The 22,334-nt window shown below is 38.3% G+C and overlaps 1 protein-coding gene across 5 annotated transcripts in view; it reads right to left on the reverse strand.

Moving 5' to 3' along the window:
* Positions 1-8,379: 8,379 nt before the first annotated feature.
* LIN28B (lin-28 homolog B) overlaps positions 8,380-22,334 on the reverse strand; it is a 140,768-nt gene continuing 126,813 nt past the window's right edge. For 4 of the 5 annotated variants that reach the window (XM_032338940.1, XM_032338942.1, XM_032338943.1 and 1 more), the window contains one exon: positions 8,381-13,756. In XM_032338940.1, the coding sequence (XP_032194831.1) occupies positions 13,387-13,756 (370 nt within the window). In that variant the 3' untranslated portion in view covers positions 8,381-13,386. Of the gene's footprint in view, positions 13,757-22,334 lie in introns of all 5 variants that reach the window. The other variant, XM_032338941.1, reaches the window with a different exon arrangement.

Here is a 22,334-nt window from a genome sequence, read left to right on the forward strand (position 1 = left end):
GAAACAATCCCCACAGTTCAGTCTAATAACCAACGGCAACCACAGAGTTAAAAATTTTCTGTCTTATGATGAGACCTTTTAAGTTTAACCCTCTTAGCAACTTAGAAATACACAACACGTATCACTAGCTATAGTCACTGTGTTGTACATTACAACCCCAGGACTTCTTTATTTTCTAACTATAGGTTTATACTTTTTTGACTACTGTGGATGTGTGATTTTATTTTATTTTTTTTAAGATTTTATTTATTTATTTGACAGATCACAAGTAGGCAGAGAGGCAGGCAGAGAAGAAGGGGAAGCAGGCTCCCCATTGAGGAGAGAGCCGGATGTGGGACTCGATCCCAGGACCCTGGTGCCGAAGGCAGAGGCTTAACCCACTGAGCCACCCTGATGCCCCTGATGTGTGATTTTAAATCTTTAAACTCCCTCATTCACCTTCCTTGGCCCCCTGTAGCTTCCTTTGGAAAACCAGAGTCAGAAGCTTACTGATGCCCAGAATGAGAGAATGCTTTGGCTTTGACTTCTGAGGTGTCTCTTCTAGCTCCAAGACTCATTATGAGACCTAAGCAGTAGATGTCTTCTCCCTGAGTCCAACTGTAATTCTTTTGTAATATAGGAATATTAATATCTGCCATCTATACCTTTGAAGAACTTTGTGAGAACCCAACTTAGCGCACTGTGGAAACTAGAAAGCACTATAAAAATGAGAACTATTATTGTATTAACCAGTGACACATACATGGGAGATTAAGGTGAAAGAAACATCTCTTGACTAAATCATATCCAGATATTCTCTTGGACCTTGTATCTCATTTGTCCTTGCTTCCAGGTGCATCTATTCAAATCTAAAACCCGGAACACCTGAGTGTACCATCCTGCGAGCATTTTAACAAGATACGTTTCTTCTCAGATAATGGGGAAACAGGTCTTTTTAAAGATGTCTGAGAAGAACAACATCTGAATTTTAAGGAATAAAATCCCAACTAAAAATTCTAGAAGTCTTGTATTTCTTATAGCTTGAGAGGTGGATGAGGAACTTATGGGTTAGTAATGCTGTGTGTATATTTAATGCAGTATGGGTGTTTATAGGTTGGAATAACAAGAGGTCCTAGAAATGCTTAGATAAAATACTTTGTCCTATAGGGCACCCGGGTGGCTCTCCCTTTGGCTCAGGTCATGATCCCAGATCTTGGGATTGAGCCCTGCATCAGGCTCCCTGCTCAGCAGGAAGCCTGCTTCTCCTTTTCCCCCTCCCCCTGCTTGTGTTCCCTCTCTCACTATTTCTTTCTCTGTCAAATAAATAAATAAAATCTTTAAGAAAATAAAATAATTTAAAAGACTTTCTCCTAGACAAGTTATCTTATCAGTGCCTTTTCAGTGTGATGAACTCTACATTGACAGCCTGTGTCTTCTGCATAAGAACCCATAAATTTATCACTCACAAATACATATTTTTCCTGGGAGGAATTTTCCTAGGCAAATTTATCAATCATATGAAATATTGAAAAAATCCAGTAGTAGCTAGGAGGCAAGGTTAAAACGGTTTCAGAAAGCGAGTGAAGAGTGCCCTCTGGTGGTATTAGGCAGTAACTGACATGCGTCAATGCTTGGTCTTCAATCGTAATTATTAAACTACAGTTCTACAGTTCCTTAAAGTCAGACTTTCATCCTAACCATTAGAAATTTTTACACTTCCAGTGATCCATTATGCAATGTACTACATTAGGACATGCTGTTTATACTATGTTGTGTTATGTTATGTAGGTTATCTTTTACATAGTGCTAGAGAAAATTTCAGTTAGACTGCTCCATTAAGAAATGATTTAGGGGCACCTGGGTGGCTCAGTCGTTAAGCGTCTGCTTTTGGCTCAGGTCATGTTCCCAGGGTCCCCTCGGGCTCTCTGCTCAGCAGGAAGCCTGCTTCTCCCTCTCCCACACCCCCTGCTTGTTTGTGTTCCTTCTCTTGCTGTGTCTCTCTGTGTCAAATAAATAAATAAAATCTTAAAGAAAAAAAAAGTGTTTTTTAAAAAATGATTTTTAATTAAAAAGAAGCACTAGAGGTTGCTAATATAACACTTCCAAATGAGATCTCTTAAATAATTAGATCTTGGCCCGCAGCTTGTTATTGCTTGTTTCCTTATTTTGTTTTTGGGTGGGGCTGGGGTTTGCATTGGAACATTTAGCTATTGTGATGGGGTTCTAATGGAACATGTGGAATCTTTGGCAGGTTTGGGGACTAACCACCTGGGATAATCTAGTGTGATTCTAGAGGAGCACAGAATATTGGGCCAAATGTTAGTCCAGGGTCCCTTCCAACCGCTCTGTTCTATGTTAAATTTTCCCTAGCAATCTGATGCATCTCAGCAGTTTGGAAATGTTGTACAGTATTTATACACAAAAAGAAAATAATGACCTGGAAATAGAGCGGGCAGTGGCAAGCCTCCAGATGGCTTCAACAACAGTTCCTCTCACTTCAGCCCCTCCTTTGTATTTTCCAAATTTTCCACCTTAAGAAAGTTGGTCATGATGAGATTCTATTATTTTTTTATTTTTATTTTTTTAAGATTTTATTTATTTATTTGACAGAGATCACAAGTAGGCAGAGAGGCAGGCAGAGAGAGGGCAGGAAGCAGGCTCCCTGCCGAGCAGAGAGCCCAATGCGGAACTCGATCCCAGGACCCTGTGATCATGACCTGAGCAAAAGGCAGAGGTTTAACCCGCTGAGCCACCCAGGCACCCTTCTATTGTTGTTTAAAGGATTGTTTTGGGTGAGTGGCCAAAGCAACTTCAACCTAGGGCTAGCTAAACTAATATCTGGACCAGCCAATGAAAATTACTTGTACAGAATTAATTTCACAAAGAAAAAAGGAGAATTTGAAGAGCCAATGTAGAGATAACTGTAATGGCCTGAGTATGTGACATAATGATCTAAATGAAATAAGTGAGAAATAGAACTTGAAATATCTGACATGTGAGTAGTGAAGCCACACTTCTAGAAGAAAACATGGAAAAGCACCAAAGGACCACAAAACAATAATACATCTATTTGAACCAATTCGAATGTAAATACAGTTTGATTCTTAAGTTGTCTTTCCTTGCACTCTGACTTTGCCGTATTGCTGTTACGGTAACACACCAGTCCAGTATTCTTAACAAAAGAGCAAAACTAACTATGTTATTTGGGGTACATGCAAAACCTCCAAGGTTAGAGTTGGTACTTTAAAGAAATTAAAACTGGAGCAGGCAAATAGCTACAGATCCTAAGCAGCTGAGAAATTAAATAATGATGGGGCACCTGGGTGGCCCAGGGGGTTAAGCCTCTGCCTTCGGCTCAGGTCATTATCTCAGGCTCCTGAGATGGAGCCCCATCGGTCTCTCTGTTCAGCAGGGAGCCTGCTTCCTCCTCCTCTCTCTCTCTGCCTGACTCTCTGCCTACTTGTGATCTTTGTCTGTCAAATAAATAAATAAAATCTTTTAAAAAAAGAGATTAAATAATGGAGGTCCTTGTCCTTCAGAAAACAGCTAGCATCTTCAAAACACTGATTAATTTTAGAAACAAAGTACACAAATGTATCCTAGATAGGAAACTTTTTAAAGTAGAAATTTTGTTTTGTTTTTAGAGATTCTATTTGTTTGAGAGAGAGCGTGTGGACACGCACACAAGTGGAGGGGGGCGGTGGGCAGAGGGAGAGGCAGAAGCAGACTCCCACTGAAAAGGGAGCCTGACTCAGAGCTGGATCCCAAGCCCCTGAGATCTGACAACCTGAGCCAAAGGCTGACACTTAACTGACTAAGCCACCCAGGTGACCTGAAATTTTTTTTAAGAAACATGCAGTCTCAGAAGTATTAACCATTTTCCACATACCTAAAACCACTTCAGAAAGAGTGTGTGTGTGTGTGTGTGTGTGTGTGTGTGTGTGTGTGTGTGTACGCGCGCGCATGCGCACGCTGGGGGGAAGGTAACATATGCTGATTTCTAAATTGAGGATGACAGAAATAATTTGAGCAGCAGTAAAAGCTTTTCTTTTAAGTTTCAGTTGTTTCTAGAAAGTAAAGCAGACAAGAGAACCCTATAGTTTTTTGATAGGAAAAAAATCAATTTCATGAAAATAATGAGAAAACTGGAGCAGAATCTATCACAAAATGATAGATCGTAACATAAGCAATTTTTTTAATTTAGTAGCCTACCAAGCAAAGCTTCATAGAAAGAAAGGTTCTTACAAAAAGCTCTGTAAGAGGTGGAAATGGGAGTAGGTGTACAAATGTAGCATTTTGTGTACACATAAGGAAAGCCTAGGATTCTGGGGCTTTCTATTATTCTGCTGTTCTTTATTACAAAAAAGGAAAAGAAATATTAATTGTGGAAATATCCTGGATTGCCCCTATTCAGTTGTCAGTCTCCTACCTATGGTTTAAGCACTGTAACTTTGTTCTTTTCCCCAGTGTAACTCCCTGGAGAGGACAAATGCAGTGAGCCAGGCTTCTCCAAATCAGCACTTGGGTGCGCCACCATAAAATGCTTGTGTATTTCTAAATATTATAAATGCTCAGATCACCTGAAGCCACCGCTTCTCAATGATGCTCTAGGGAGCTTGTGCCCACCCCCTTCAAATGGCTACTTCAAGTCCTCCAAAATGGCAACCCCCCGGCACTGGAGGATGAGGAAAGCACCATTCACTCTGTTAGCATCCAGCCAAAGGCTGGACTAAGGTGAGACCAGAGAGGTGCTCAGGGCAAGGTACCACCCTGAACATGGACACTTTTTTACATTTTATACCCTAGCCACCTCTTGCCTCCTAGTTGTGGCCCTGATCTCCTCAGCTGCAGTTTTCTGCTGAGTCTTTTCAGTCAGTGACTTGAAAGGAATCTGTAGAAAGATTTCAGGAAATACCTTCTTTGCGACCCCTCTTCCCTGGGATTGGTCTCTCAATTTTCTCTTGCTTTGGCAGTCCTGAATTTGTTTCCTCAGCTCAGGAAGAATGCCACTTCCCTTTGGGGTTTTATCATTCTGTGGTGTCTTCAGGGAACTGGAAAGTGCCCTTAGGGGGAAAGCTGGGGGTAAATGGGTGCTCACCTCCTATGCTTTTTTTTTTTTTTTTTTAAGATTTTATTTATTTATTTGACAGACAGAAATGACAAGTAGGCAGAGAGGCAGGGTCGGGGGTGGGGAAGCAGGCTTCCCGCTGAGCAGAGAGCCGAATGTGGGGCTTGATCCCAGGACCCTAAGATCATGACCTGAGCTGAAGGCAGAGGCTTTAACCCTCTGAGCCACCCAGGCGCCCCTGAAGGCAGAGGCTTTAACCCACTGAGCCATCCAGGTGCCCCCCCTTTTATTAACATATAATGTATTATTTGCCCCAGGGGTGCAAGTCTGTGAATCATCAGGCTTACACACTTCTCAGCACTCACCATATCACATACCCTCCTCAATATCCATCACGCAGCCACTCTATCCCTACCACCCCCGCCCTCCAGCCACCCTCAGTTTGTTTCATGAGATTAAGAGTCTCTTATGATTTGTCTCCATCCTGATCCCATCTTGTTCCATATTTTCCCTCCCTACCCACCATGACCCTCCACCTTGCCTCTCAAATTCCTCCTATCAGAGAGATCATATGATAATTGTCTTTCTCTGATTAACTTATTTCGCTTAGCATAATACCCTCTAGTTCCATCCACATCATTGCAAAAGGCAAGATTTCATTTCTTTTGATGACTGCATAGTATTCCATTGTATATACCACATCTTCTTTATCCATTCATCTATTTATGGACATCATGCCCTTTCCATAGTTTGACTATTGTGGACATTGCTGCTATAAACATTCAGATGCATGTGCCCCTTCGGATTACTACATTTGTATCTTTAGGGTAAACCCAGTAGTGTGATTGCTGGGTCATAGGGTAGCTCTATTTTCAACTTTTTGAGGAAACTCCATACTGTTTTCCAGAGTGGCTGCACCAGCTTGCATTCCCACCAACAGTGTAGGAGGGTTCCCCTTTCTCCACATCCTCGCCAGCATCTGTCATTTCCTGACTTGTTAATTTTAGCCATTCTGACTGGTGTGAGGTGGTATCTCATTGTGGTTTTGATTTGTATTTCCCTGATGCCGAGTGATATGGAGCACTTTTTCATATGTCTTTTGGCCATCTGGATGTCTTCTTTGCAGAAATGTCTGCTCATGTCATCTACCCATTTCTTGATTGGATTACATGTTCTTTGGGTGTTGAGTTTGGTAAGTTCTTTATAGATTTTGGATAATAGACCTTTATCTGATATGTCATTTGCAAATATCTTCTCCTATTCTGTCACATGTGTTTTGGTTTTTTGACTGTTTCCTTTGCTGCGGAGAAGATTTTTGATCTTGATGGAGTCCCAATAGTTCATTTTTGCCCTTGCTTCCCTTGCCTTTGGCGATGTTTCTAGGAAGAAGTTGCTGTGGCTGAGATCAAATAGGTTGCTGACTCTGTTCTCAAGGATTTTGATGGATTCCTGTCTCACACTGAGGTCTTTCATCCATTTTGAGTCTGTTTGTGTGTGGTGTAAGGAAATGGTCCAGTTTCATTCTTCTGCACGTGGCTGTCCAATTTTCCCAACACCATTTTTTGAAGAGACTTTTTCCATTGGATATTTTTTCCTGCTTAGTCAAAGATTAGTTGACCATAGAGTTGAGGGTCTATTTCTAGGCTCTCTACTCTGTTGCACTGATCTATGTGTCTGTTTTTGTGCCAGTACCAAACTATCTTGATGATGACAGCTTTGTAATACAGCTTGAAGTCTGGAATTGTGATGTTGCCAGCTATGGTTTTCTTTTTCAACATACCTCGGGCTATTTGGGGTCTTTTCTGGTTCCATATAAATTTTAGGATTATTTGTTCCATTTCTTTGAAAAAAGTTGATGGTATTTTGACAGGAATTGCATTAAATGTGTAGATTGCTCTGGATAGCAAAGACATTTTCACAATATTTGTTCTTCCAATCCATGACCATGGAAGGTTTTTCCATTTCTTTGTGTCTTCCTCAATTTCTTTCAGGAGTTTTCTGAGTACAGATTCTTTGTCTCTGGTTAGATTTATTCCTAGGTATCTTATGATTTTAGGTGCAGTTATAAATGGGGTCGACTCCTTAATTTCTCTTTCTTCTGTCTTGCTGTTGGTGTATAGAAATGTAACTGATTTCTGTGCATTGATTTTGTATCTTGACACTTTACTGAATTCCTGTATGAGTTCTAGCAGTTTTGGAGTGGGGTCTTTTGGGTTTTCTACATAAAGTATCATATCATCTGCAAAGAGTGAGAGTTTAACTTCTTCTTTACCAATTTGAATGTCTGTTATTTCTTTTTGTTGTCTAATTGTTGAAGCTAGGACTTCTAGTGCTATGTTGAATAGCAGTGGTGTCCTATGTTTCTTTCTTTTGAATTTGGTGGCCTCTCAAATGTCTGGCTACATTGGTTGACCTCCAATCCATTCATAAAGTTTTTTCATAATTTATACCATCAAATTCATCTCTTACTGGTTGACTGAACGTGAACTACTTAGTCTTGACTCGTTTTTTGTTGATGCTGTTTCTTCTGTCTCAGAGTCTCTTCCTTCTCCATCCAAACCAAACCCATGCCTCCCCCTCCACCTCAATCTCATTTCTTCAAACCACATATGCAATTATCAAAAACTTGTTTCTGAAGAATTTTTCTTGATAAGACATGTTTAATGATGTCAATGGGAAAGTGTAAAAGTTCCCAATCCTATTCAATAAAACCTAATTTTATTTTAAATCTATATTAATTTATGGGAAATAAATTAGAAGAGAGTTAAGGAAAAATATTAATGGTTATTTCTAGATAATGGGATTATATATTTTTCAAAATGTTTCTCATATTTGAAATTGATGAAATATGTCATTGGTTATTTCCAGGTGATGAGATGATGTACTATCTTTTCTTTCAAGGCTCTCCATATTCTTTATAACAAAACACAATGCTACTTATATAACAAAGATACTCTTTTAAATAATGATTATCAATGAAACATTTATGCACTCACTGTCTCACGAGCATGAGATCTTCACATCCTAAAATCACCTCCACACAAGATGAAATACCTCTACTGAATTAGACATTTAAAAAGGGTTAAGATGGTAAATTATGTTTTTTACCATAATAAAAAAGAAAAAGCAGCAGGAGTCATGGTACCCACACACACACACACACACACACAAACACACACACTTACACACCCAAAGGAAAAGGAAAAGTGAATCATCCAGGTGTGGAGCAGAAATGAAAATGAGTTTAATTGTCAGACTGGTCAATTTATAGAACACAACAGTTTTATCAAATTGTTTTTATAGTATGCCAATACTATATACATAGTTTGATAAATCTACATTCACATTTTAGATATTTGGTACTGGTATAATCTGGCTTTGATTGTCCTTTTTGAATACTTTAAAACTACTAGGAAAATATTGTAGGAAAATTCTAAAATGGTTTTTCCAAAAGGGTTGAACATTTTTGTGTTCGGGGCAATTTTCATGACCACATGAAGTATGTGTCTTGACTCCCACGCTTGCATACTCCGTTAGCTAACCCAGGATGATTCTTGATGAGGACAGGACTCACCTTTCCTCATTAAGATTTAGATTGAATGTATTCACCATCTGTATTGTCGTAAGTTCTACATTTCTAATCACTGATATCTGAAGGTAAGTTAAAACTTATGTTCAGAGAGGTGTAGATACTGCCTAAATGGCCTTTTATCCATTCTTTTCTTTAAACAATCATACAAATCATGAAAAAATCTCGAAAACTCGTCATAAATGCCAACGTTATATGTTTTATTTTTTAATCAAGTAATTTTTAAACCTCAAAATATCCATAATTGACAGAATAAGACATTAGGCATGAAATGAGAATATAAAATCCATGGTCTGCAGAAAGGCAAACAGTACTCCAGTCCCTCAAGATGACTGTACATGAGTGAAATGCCATTCCGAACATCTACTCCTTATTTGTCCTTTAAAAACATATAGTTCAAGTGTTTTTTTATTTTCACTTGTAAACAACATGAGCCAAAATGGACAATGAGGTAATCTAATTACTACACAGGATAATTTAAAAAACACTAGATAAAACACCATATTAAAGACATATAGAAATCAGTGTTCACTTTGGTCTCTAGTATGGTTAGAGTTGTTAATACCAAAAAGCAACACACACTAATTAAAGCCAGCTTGGTGGTGGGTGCCAGTGGTTGATAGATACTAAGTAATTCAAGAGGTAGTCAACACCATCATTTTCAAGCTGGTAACACTCACAGGTGTTAAGCCACAGATGTATTAAATATTGTAACAGTTTGTCACAGTACAGTACTTTACCATAACTTCGCAGCTTTGTTCCAAATATAAAATTTAAGAACGATTCATAGGTCAACCTCTCACGCTAACTGAACAACTATGACACAGATCACACAACCACCACATCTTAAAGAGGCTGCTGACAGCTATGTAAGACAGAACTTGAGGCTTTTCACGATTTGTTCTTTTCTAAAACAAATAAATCTCATTAAGACATCTAGAAAATTAAAGTCAGTGCAGCTGCACTTGTACACACTTTCCCAAATTTTATAACCGAAGGGGAAATACACATATATATTTTACGATAAACATTTCTTAGAGAAAACAGATAAATTAATTTAAATTAACTTTAAGACTTAATGAGATTTCCCATGTCCTGTATAATTCATCTTACAGTGAATGTTACAAAGTCTATTAACACTTATGGGCTTCTATTCACAAACTAAATACAACTAGCAGTAACTTGGGGCCACACTGGTGCAAAATAAAACTGGGCCAGAATATCTTAAAATATTGGCATTAAAACATCCTGTGTTTATAGATGGATCGATGTTAATACCGTGATGTTCTTGATCTTTTTCCCTACATTGCACGCCAAACTTCCAAGTTATAAGCAGGTAAAAATCTTTTAAAATGTTTTAGTTGTAAAAATACATCCAAAGTCTTCGAGTAAATACTAGAAATGCAAGTATAAAAAGGTTTCTACTATAATCTGCCATGTATTGATGAATAGCTCCCAGGGCTAAGAGTCGGGCAGAGCATCTTTCTTAGGAATTACACTTGTGTTGACATGGGGTTGAGATCAAGGAGCAACTAGTTCACACACCTCCTGCCCATCCCATTAGTAACCTCCGTAAACTGATGCTTCACACAGACCCTTCTCCTCAGTAGCTAGAAATGGCATTGCACATTTACTCTATGTTCACTCCTTGGCAAGCCAGTGCTAGTTAGTTATGTGCCTAGGGCAATAATGCTGAACTATGCTTGGCCTCAGGGCAGCACGAACACACAAATGGAGATTGGCATCCTTTATACTTTTGCCCAGCATGAATACACTCCTACACCAACCTCTTCTTCTGCTACCCCTTCCTGCCCTTCACCTCTGGGCAGAGCAGCTATTTCCAAGATTGCCTCTGTTTTGTTTTGCTTAAGTGGAAGGGTGCCCATAAGTCTTTAAATTAAATACCTGATAACTTTAAAGAAATGCTTGGAGACTTTGCTAACTAAATGAGATGTGTCCTCATTCACAAGTGTTTGTTAGAAACATAGAGTTGTGAATTGCTATCTACAATACAGATTAAAAGGTTCTGTACCAGAGGATTATCAGCCCCTGTACGGCTAGAGCAGCACAAAGGTGAGCTATGCATCAACTATGAGGTAGCCTTTTGCTGTAAACAGAATATTTCACCCATGTAAATGGACATGTGCTCACATCAGTGATATTCACATATGCAAGGAGCTTGGGAATTTTGCTTTAGCGTACTTTTCACAGGAAATAAAAATAGGAAAACGGATATCTGATATTTGGAAACTGTGATCAAACTCAGAGGTAGTTATGACTAACATCAGTTCATAATACTTATACAAAGGTCTAAGTTATTTGGTTTGTTTTGAGTAAGCAGGACTGTAGACTATTCTGAAAAGAAACAACATTATATGGTATGTTCCCTGAGCAAAGTTCTTTGTCCTGAGTATGTTATGTAATAGTGATAGTATTTTTATATAAAAAATAAACCCCAGCTTTTAATCATAAGATAGGTTTGGTATGTGCTCTTAGTTCAGTCTGGTAAGATGCTTAAAATGATTTTAAATTGCACCCATAAGGTCCAGTTATAAAATGCTTTTCTTTCTTTTTTTTTTTTTTAACCAAGATCTTAGCTCTGAACTTTTTATATGTAAACAGGGAATGCCCAATTCTCAAGTCCATAACTTCCTATGTCTATAAGGTCAAGGAACTTTGGTTTGAATTTTCAAAGTGACTTATTATGTTTTGCATTTTTACTGTTAAACCTGCTTATTTTGCCTGCTAAAAATTAAGCAATGCCACTTTGATTTGTCTACATAATTTAAATAAGCTTACAATCCTCACATAAGGCAAGGAAGTACTTCTCTATAGCTATTTATCACATTCAATATCGTCAAAGGTAAGCTTTGCATCACAGCACGTGGATATTCCAGAATACACCGTGGAGAGTCTCACAAACACTGTCCCAGAATTCAAGCTGATAGGTAAAGGGCTGGCGGCCCAGCCGGAGGCATTTGCTCCTGATGGGGCCTTGCTCAAACCGCAGGAACTGCCTAAGACCCTCAGGGCAGGACAAGTTGGAGAAGGAGCAGAAGCTGCTCGGCAGAATGGATCTCATTTGACTCATGCTCTTGTCTTCTTCTGATTATCTGAGCTTACACCAACAGGCTCACACACAATGTTGTCTATTGCCAATGTTAAGCATTATAACTAATCGGTACCTTCTTGGAGATGTTTCAGAAATTTACCCATAACATCTAGAACCAGGAGGACACCAACATTTTTTTTTATTTTTTTAAATGACTGAAACCTAAAGGGACCAATATGAGGACTGGTCCCAGGCCAGCTGACTCACATAATTGAGGACCAACCTGAGAAGCGTCTCTATCTCCATTACTGAATGTCCACCCTGAATGCACCGTTTCGGTTTACTTCAGCATGAGTAATGAAGGGAACCTCTGTCAAATTCATTTTAATGTACGAAATTCTTGTCGCTTCTGGTGGGAGAGGCCCAGCCCCTCGGCCCCAGGCCCATCACTCCAGCTGCCTGCCACCAAATGCTGCACTTTTCAATATCCTTCCCAGGGCAAACGTATTGGGCAATTATGAACACCCACTTAAATGTTCATTCTCAACCCTGGTATTTTATTCTCACCTGTGCTGTTTTGTTACAAGTCAGATAACTCTCTTGGGGGAGGGGGGGTAATAAAAAACAGCCACAAAAAAAAAAAAAAAAAATTACACCAATGACTGGAGCTTTCCTCCAAAGTCTTCAGTAGTAAACAAGGAGACCCCTGCTCGAAGCGGTGGTTTGGACTGACTTCGTCAAGGGAAGCTGCTGTTGCCACAACCCCTTCAAAACTTCACAACACATAAAAGATTATAATGAGATGGTATCAAAATACCACTGAAAACAATCAAGTCACTACATTACTACATTGCCCTCCCCCTTCATTTTTTTGAATAGGCGTCTAACTCACAATCAAAATGCTTGAATTAAAAACATGGAAATATCGGCACGGAAATTACACATTCATTGTCTTTTCTGGAGCTCTGTATCCCAGATTCCAAAAAGCTTATGGCAGTCAGAGGCATGTGGAGTTAAGGTACTGCCTTCAAAGGGGGTGGGCGTAGGGAGAAAATTCTCTATAGATAACAAGAAAAAGAGGCAATCCCAAACTTGGGAAAACTGATGACGTAAAACCTTTAGTACCACATGATTGGCAGCTCTGAGATCTGAAGTAGCCTTTGGTTCACACAAAAGGTAACAGTCATGTTTTTATTTTAATGTAATATAAAGGGAGTGGTATTTCAAGAAAAAAAAAAAAAACCTCCAGGGGTTAGCTTTGAAACCATCTAAAATGCTTCCTACGGGTTTTCGATTCTTGGGGCTGTCCAATTCCGTGAGGGAGGGTGTGTGCTTCTATCTAGAGACACACATACATAAAGACAAATCTGCTTTATATACGTGTCCACATTCCTGTATCGATGCCTCCTACACACACACACACACACACACACACACACACACACACTCAGGCTCTCTCCCTCTCATACATGCACATACAGATATACATAGTATTTCATTCTCTGAATAACATAAAACATGACACCCTGCTCAAATGTAATTTGCTTAGAGTGATTTGTCTGTTTAAAAAAATTCACAGTTCCTCAACAGTAGTTAAAAATCCCAAGTCAGCTGCTGCTGTGAAATACTGCTCCCCTGTACTTGCATGAGGTAGACTTCCCAACCGGGGAAAGAAAATGATACACTTAGGAAGAAGCACTATGTCTTTTTCCTTTTTTGAACAGAAGGCCCCTTTTTGCTTGGTTCTTCCGGCGCTGCAGAGGACTTCGCCGAGGAAGCTTCTTGAGAGGACCTGCCTGGCCATTCTGAGATCTCGAACCTGGCCTCCTGAGGAAACGGCGGGGACGTGCAGCCATGCCCTCCCCCCAGCTCTCGAGGAAAAGTCGAAGTGCATGGCTGTGCTTCTGCTTCCTGTCTTCCCTGAGAACTGGCGGGCGGCTGCGCCACAGTCTTGTGTGGGCAGTTGGCCACCATGTGTGCGATGCTCTGACAGTAATGGCACTTCTTTGGCTGAGGAGGTAGACTACATTCCTTAGCATGATGATCAAGGCCACCACAGTTGTAGCATCTGCAACAAGAACAGCGGAAACGTCTCAGCAGCGGGGAGCAAGTGTCATAAAATGTGTTAGAAATTAAAAAAAAAAAAAACTGTCGATGAGATCAGCCTGTTTTAATGTGCCCTCTTAATAAGTATGTAATGCTATTTTTAAAAAGGATTTTATTTATTTATTCATCAGAAAGACAGAGAGAGAGAGAGAGACACCGCACAAGCAGGGGGAGCAGCAGGCAGAGGGAGAAGCAGGCTTCCCACCGAGCAAGGAGCCCAGTGTGGGGCCCATCCCAGGACCCTGAGACCATGACCCAAGCTGAAGGCAGACGCTTAACCCACTGAGCCACCCAGGCGTCCCTGAAATGCTGTGTGTGTGCTTCCAAGACCATCTTACCAAAATGCTCTCACGAAGTTATAAAGCTATTTGTGCTAAACGCAACAGTCCATGAAAAACGAGTACTAAAACATGAAACACTAGTCACTTCCGTAGAGAAAGGACTTTTTTTAAAGACTTGACAGGTTCTTTTAAGAGAACAGTGTAGTCCACTAGAGGGCAGCCAATGTTCAACAAAAAACCACCAGCTCGCTTTAAAAAGAAGCCCTTTAAAAAAACAAAGCTGTTGTGACATAGAAATACACACTGGGAATGCACTCCGCAATTGAGAAAATTATAGACCAAATTAAATTTCATTTTTTTAACAGTTCTTTGCGTGTTAACTATGTTGACTGTGGAAACCAGATGAACTGAAAGAATTTTATCAAGGGAAATCTGATATATAAGAAGTCAGATGTCTATGGTGAGTGATATCTGGAAAATTACCAAGTAATTTTAAAGCAAGACAGTAAGTATTTGAATCAGAGGAAGCTATAAAAGCTTCTAAATTCTGGGAAGAATTTATTTTCTTTTCCCTCTGTAAGAAATTAGTTTTCCTTTCAGGTAACTTCTTTTCAATTGAAATAAACCTAAATCTACCCTTAATTAGTATTTCAATGCAGACTGGGGGCATGGCTTTGTGTGAGAGGTCTGAAAATCTGACTTTGTTTCTAAAAGCTGAACAAGTAAATTATTTGGGAGATATATTTGCTCAAATTTAGTCAGATTTTCTTTGAAAATTTTACATTCAAAACAAGCGGAGAAAATAATATTGTATACTTACAAAGGTTTTTAATCTACTTGTTGAGTATAGAATGTGCTTGTTTTGTCTCCAAATGAAATTTTTTAAGAGTTTTCTGTTTTAAATTTATTTCCAAATACATTTATGAATCTGTAATTCTTAATACGAAGCACAGACGACAGGTCACAACATTTTTAAAAAAAGATAACAAGAAAGTGATACCAGTGAGCATCAAAATAAGACTATAATGACAAAAATTAATTATAATTATGTATGTATGTGTGAGAGAGAGGGAGAGAACACCAAGTTTAACAACATATACTACCATATATTTCAAAGACAAATGACTAAACTACTAACCAACCGAGCAGTATATGTAGGACAATTAGTATTCTGTTTTCTGGGTCAACGTATGAAGAATATTTTGTTGTTATGTGTTTTGTTTAGTTTTTACCAGGCAGAAGTTAGGGTACCTGTGGCCTATTTCTTCAGTTACCAATATTACCTTACAGATACTAGAATAACAGATTCACAACATGGGCTTTCGTTCTTTGCAATAATTAACAAATATTTATTCCAAGGAAAAGGAATGCATCATATTTTTTAAAATTTAAGGGAAGAACTGAAAATCCACTTTTTCTGATTATTTATTGTGCAATTATATACCTTAATAAAATAATATTACAATCCAGATTCAACACTGTTTCAGCCATGTGTTCTAAGAGATCATGCAAAATTCAAGAATAAAAATTACCAATGAAGGGTTGAAATTCGGGTCCCCCAAATAACACCCTCAAAAATGGCATCTTTGAAAAATATAACCATATTACTTCTCAATAATGTTTTCCCACACAGTTTTCTTCTACCATGGATTAAGTGAATTCTTAAATTAAATTTGCACATCTACAAAATGTCTCCTTTTGAATTTAATTCACTTCCTTGAGGATAACATCCACTCAGGAGCTCATTGTCGAAGAGGAGAAAATAGGTTAAAGCCTTCAGTAATAGAACAGGCTCTCCTGCGGACACATCAATTTCATCCATCACTGTGGTGTGCGCAGCGTTACCCAATGCAGGGATCCGTTCTGCCTACTCAATTTACCAAGGGCCTCATGTCAGGATTCCACTTTTACAAATGGGGCCTTCCATCGTATTCTATATGTGCATTTACCATTAGATTTGGGTTTAAAACATCATTTTAAAGGACATCTTGCATCTTGATCTACTCCATTCATTCACTTTCCTAGCTTCCCAGATATGTGTTATCATGAGGCCAGACTGTCTTCCACACTGAAAAGATTTGCATTCAGTGGATATGTGCTCAGTCTTAAAAGCAGAGGAGTGGTATTTATTCCCCTCTTCTATTTAATCATTCAGCGTCAATCACACTTACTAAGAGTGCAGATCACACCCCATTATGAAGCCCTGTCCTTCCCCAAGGACTGATACCAAAATGGAAATGTTCAGCTACCTTTCAGCCCACAAATGATACCACACCACACACCCCGTACAAGCTCTACATGGTACTTGTTTCCTTTGTTCAGTGTCCACACCTCTCCCAATCAGCTGGCTTTTGTTAATTTGAATGAATCTTAACATCTGATGTGAGCATAAAAATGGCATGTGTGCCCTTGTATAGTTACATGCTTAAGAAATATAAGGACCCAGACTCACAAGCAAAAGACTACACATGAAAAAAACCAAAATCATACTTCATTATACATTCCTATACCCAACAATAAAAAGTAAAATCATACATAGTATTTTATAAAATGATGAACCAATAGCACAAAGGATATTTTACCTATTGAACATAAAGTAAAATAAAAATGTTTAGATTAGTCTCAGAACTTAATCAAGTTCTTTGTAAAATTATAAATACTTTAATTCTAATGAGTTAGCACATTCTACAGATATTACTTCTTATTTAAGATGCTTTTGAAGATGGAAAATAACAATAAAAATGGAGCCTATTTTTTAAAAAATTATCAAAATAAGATGAACATTTTTAAATGAAACAATGCCAACAATAGATATAGTAGGATAGAAGCATCTAAAATAGCAAAATAAATAAAAGCAAATATTTAGGGCTTGAAAACTATATAATTATGTTATGAAATAAGTAATTAGGGGGGGTCTTAACAAACTAAGCCCAAACAATGACATTACTTAATAAGTTAATCAAACATATGCAAAGTTCTGAGGATTCCAAAACAAAAATGAAAATTCTCATCCTGAAATCAGAATTCAGATCTGCTATGACCCTTTGAAAAATTCTCATTTTTGAGGTCCAAGCTGCAGAACAACTAATTTATGTTTTCAAATGATAATAGTAATAAGGATTAGAACTGAGCTCAATTGAAAACCACTAGGTTAGAATACGGATGTTAATTTTTTAAATGATACCTCAATGATTTAGATGAAATAATTAATCAATTGTATGTTCTGCCTGGATCTCAAAAGTGATAATAACTTGGGGAGAGGGATGATACTTCATGGAGAGCCAGCTTTGCCTATCTAAATGTGTAATGGGAATAACAGAAGATAGGCACTTCTAAGTATTTGGAAGTGTTAACTTTGTAAGAATTTATATGGAAAATTAAATCTACATTCTGGGGGGCTTGAAGGGGCATTAAGGACAAAGATACAGAGATCTGGAAGCTTCTCAAGAACAAACAAATACTGAGACAACAGTGAGTCAAGTAGTATCGAGGAGAGAAAATGGAAAAGAGGACATAAAAATCCAGGGAAAAGAAAGATGTGAAAAACAATCAATAAAGTTTCCAAGCGGGAGAACAGAAAAGTCACAGATTGGAAAGAATTCCGGAAACCACTTTGGAGAAAGAATAACTGACTCTTTGAAGAGATTGTTTATCAATCTTGATACAGTCCAACTAAAATCCAGAAATGATACTAACGACATTCATGACTACAGTTTTTTCATTTTATTTTTAAAGATTTATTTATTTTAGAGCGAGGGTGTGAGAGAGGGCGAGTGGGGAGAGGGACAGCGGAAGGAAGAGAGAATCCTTAAGCAGACTCCCTGATGAATGCAGAGCCCCCAGGGCGCCCGATCTTATGACCCTCAGATCATGACCTGAGCCAAAACCAGGAGTCGGATGCTTAACCGACGGAGCCACCCAGGCCCTCCAGTGTAGTTTTGGATTTTAATATGACTGACACTTGTTATCTAATTCAATTGTCTGCCAATCAACCCAGCCACCTGGGAGTGTGAGATGCCAGTGTGGGAGTGGGAGGAGGTGGATGGCAGAAATGCTATCAAAGAACCTAAGAGAGCTAAAGAAAAGGAACAGATCCAGAGAAGCTTTTGATGGAAGCAATTTGCCCACCCTGTACCTCCTGAGGGTCACAGATTCTTCCAGAAGGCCCCATTTTCTTTTGATAGTGTCCATACATTCTAAATTTACACCTGGGTATAGTTTATTCACTTCACAGGATCTGCCCCCACATACCAAGAGGAGAGTTAGAAAACTTGGATAAATCACAGAGTTGGAAAAGCCTTTCAATAATGCACACATTTTCAGATCTCTATCAAAGCAACCTATTCTTTACATGAATCTGTTCCTTGTATCTCATTCTTCTTATATCAACTCTTGAAACTGTAAGCCAACTCAGCAATAAAACATTTTAGTAAGATTAATTTTTATATATTTTTCTTAAGTACAGTGGTAAAAACATTGAGTTTTTAAAAATACTGGCTAGTGGTGATTTATGACTTAAAAAGTTGGGGCACCTGGAGGGCTTAGTCATTAAGTGTCTGCCTTTGGCTCAGGTCATGATCCCAGGGTCCTGGGACTGAGTCCGGCCAGGGTTCCCTGCTCAGTGGGAAGCCTGCTTCTCCCTCTCTGACTTCCTGTGCTTGTGTTCCCTCTTGTGCTGCGTCTCTCTCTGTCAAATAAATATATAAAATCTTAAAAAAAAAAAAAAAGTTTCTTATGGAACAAATACATATTTAACACCAAAAAAAAGGTATGTGTATCTGTATGAAGCCAGTATCCCCCTAAATTACCTTAACTCATGTGAAAAATAAAATGAGTTATAGAGTAGGGCTGAACATATTGTTAGCAGAATTAAAATAATAATAGAAATAATAAGAAGTTGGGACGCCTGGGTGGCTCAGTTGGTTGAGCAACTGCCTTCGGCTCAGGTCATGATCCCAGCGTCCTGGGATCGAGTCCCACATCGGGCTCCTTGCTCGGCAGGGAGTCTGCTTCTCCCTCTGCGTCTGCCTGTGTTCACTCTCTCTCCCTCTCTCTCTCTGACAAATAAATAAAATCTTAAAAAAAAAAAAAGAAATAATAAGAAGTTTAATTTATTAAAAGCTTACTATGTTCCAGACACTGTATAGAAGGTTTCTAATGTGTTATATAATTTACTTTTCCCCACCAAACCCTATAAAGTAGGTACTATAACATCTCCTTTGTGTTGATGAAACAACTAAAACTTGAGTTTACAAAGGAGGAAATTTTAATTGAAAATAATTTCCCTTGCATTTTCTTTAAAGATTTTTTTTTTTTTTTTTTTGGACCGAGATCACAAGTAGGCAGAGAGGCAAGCAGAGAGAGGGGGAAGCAGGCTTCCTGCTGAGCAGAGAGCCCAATGCGGGATCATGACCTTGAGCCTAAGGCAGAGGCTTTAACCCACTGGCCATCCAGGCACCCTTTCCTTGAATTTTCATTATATGAAAAATTATACCTAACAATAGATGTAAATTTTATTACATGTAAGTCTAAAAAATAGAGTCTTGAATTTAAAACAGCAACACACACATACAGATTTGCAACAGATTATTTCCCAAGATTTGGCTCACTGCTGAGGAGGAGATGAGTGTCTCTCACTGAATGATCCCATCCATGCCATGAAGGTTGGGACCAATCTAGTACAGAGTTTTCAACACCAATGCCCAGTTTTATTTCTATTCCTCTTGTACCATAGGTGGAAAATTTTTGTCTAAAAATTAGTAAATAATTTTCCCATTTTCCTTAATCATATGTTTAAGTCTGTAAGTCAGAACTGCAGGATGACATGTTATAATCAGAGCTATCAAACTAGCTCAATAAAATGCCAGTCAAAATAAAGAACTCTGACATTTTAGTTAGCCCATGAAGACATATTATGATGTGAATGATTTGTTTAGGCCTTGAAATAAATACTACGATGAGATTCCACTGGTTGGAGTGAATGTAAATTGAGATGGCGTCTTTTAGAGGGCAATTTGACAGTATATTTAAAAATATTATATGGCACATCTATTTTAAAAATAAAATAAAATAAGTATTATATAGTACATATATTTTAAAAATAAAAATATGGTACATACTCTCTCACCCAACAACACCAACTCCAAAAATCTGCCTGTAGGGATGCACTATTATATTAGAAATAGTGTTGCCCGTATCAGTAAAAAATAGAAAAATCGAATGACGATAGTGATACTAACAATAATAATAAATGCTTGTGACCAAAACTGGATGATCTGCTCCAGAACTGACGTTCTTCACCACTGAGCTACAAACGTGTGGAAACGGACAGGAAATGAGAGCCCACGTATATCAAGAAACGCTGCAGATATTGAAAGAAATGAAGTAAAAGAACAGTTTTTTAGATCTGTATGTATCCAAATGAAAAGATCTCCAAAATAAATTAAGCAAAAAAGGCAAACCACAGGATAACACATATAGTATAATACTAACTTATGTTTCAAAAACTGTATGTGCTTCTAGGTAAGAGTACGCATTTTTTTCAAATGCATGGAAAATCCCTGGAAGGATAAATGGTAAACTCAAAGGGGTTACATCTGAGGGGAAGAGAGGTATAATGTGAAGGAGGACTTCATGTTTACGCTCTAATTTTTGTAGAGTTTCCTTTTTATTTATTTTTTATTATTTATGTCTTTATTTTTATTTTTAGAGAGCAAAAGGGAGTATGCGTGGTGGAGAGGGACAGAAGGAGAGGGATAAGGAGAATCTTAAGTAGGCTCCATGCCCAGTGGGGAGCCTGACACGGGGCTCGATCTCACAACCCTGACATCATGCCCTGTGCCCATATCAACAATCTGACGCTTCATTGACTGAACCACCCAGGCGTCCTGAGGTTCTTTTTTAAATAACAGGTAAGAATTTATATGTTGTTTGTGTAATAAGAAAAAGAGCAATTCTATAGCTCCACCTCCATTTTGAAATTCAACCATTATTACTGTTTGTCACCGGATGGTGAACTTGTAGACCAGCAGTTCTAGAAACATCTTGGAAGCTTTTAAAAAATACTTATACCGAGATGCTACTCCACACCAATTAAATTAAAATCTAGAAGATGGAGGCCCACGTCTGAATACTTTTTGAAAACTTCCCCGGTGGTAGTGAGCAGCTTCTTGAGAACTGTGTACAATCCAAGTTAGCACTGACAACCGTACAAGGAGGTCACTCATAATCCGAACCATTAAGGAATGTGGTTCAAAAAAGAATTTCAACTGTTTCAACAGATCACGGATGCCTCAGAAAGGAGGAAGGAAGGAAAGGAAGAAAGAAAAAAGTGCGTATGTATTTTATTTCCTTACTGGGAATGAAAAACGATTCCCTAAAATCTCCGGTTGAGGGAACACAAAAGCCCATCACCTTTTACCATCACTGATCCATGCTAATTGTGGAAGTAAACCAGTGCAAAGAACTATTGCATTTAGCTTTAGATGTAGTTTCTCTGCTTCTGAGACCATTATTCAATTCTGAATTCATCAGCCAAGGACGGATTCAATGTGTAAGAACCCATGTCATCAAATAGGTGATAATTTACAGCTCTTCATCAATTGCTACTTTCTCTTAACTTCACCATCATTACCAATTAACATTTATTGATTTCCTATAATAACTCGTCTCCATCTTCTGTTGCTTGCATCTAAAATAATTCTCAAAAGCATATAAATTTAGTATAGATAAGACTCCTGCAAACATTTCTATGACCAAGTTTTGTTGGCTATTACATAAAAATTACTTCCTTATGAATATAAATATAAAACCAAGATCTTTGCTTTTTATAAAAATCTATTAGCCATGGCATTTTTAAAAGCTCAAATATTTAAACTGCATTTCACCTGAAAGAGTGCATGGATAAAGTAACTACTGCTCACTCTGTCTTCCTCAGAGAAAGGGAAAGTACAGAATAGATGGCTGAAAGAAAACTGGCTTAGTTAGGCTATCTTCAGGGTAGGTTTTCAATATAGTTTTTTAAAAAGCAAAATTCAGTTAGTATAATTGCCATTCAGTTCTTTCTGGTGCAAAATTAATGGCAGATGTCTGGATGGCTCTTTATTGTCTAGTTCTAGTCAGAGTAAGGGTCAGTCTGTTGTGGCAATGAACTAATGTGAATTCTAAACTCGAAAACTGCTGGTAGTGTAGGGGCACCTGGCTGGCTCAGTCGGAAGAGCATGTGACTCTTGATCTAGGGGTTGTAGGTTGGAGTCCTAT

The sequence above is a fragment of the Mustela erminea genome, chromosome 4 (assembly GCF_009829155.1).
Source record: "Mustela erminea isolate mMusErm1 chromosome 4, mMusErm1.Pri, whole genome shotgun sequence".
Classification (NCBI taxonomy): domain Eukaryota; kingdom Metazoa; phylum Chordata; class Mammalia; order Carnivora; family Mustelidae; genus Mustela; species Mustela erminea.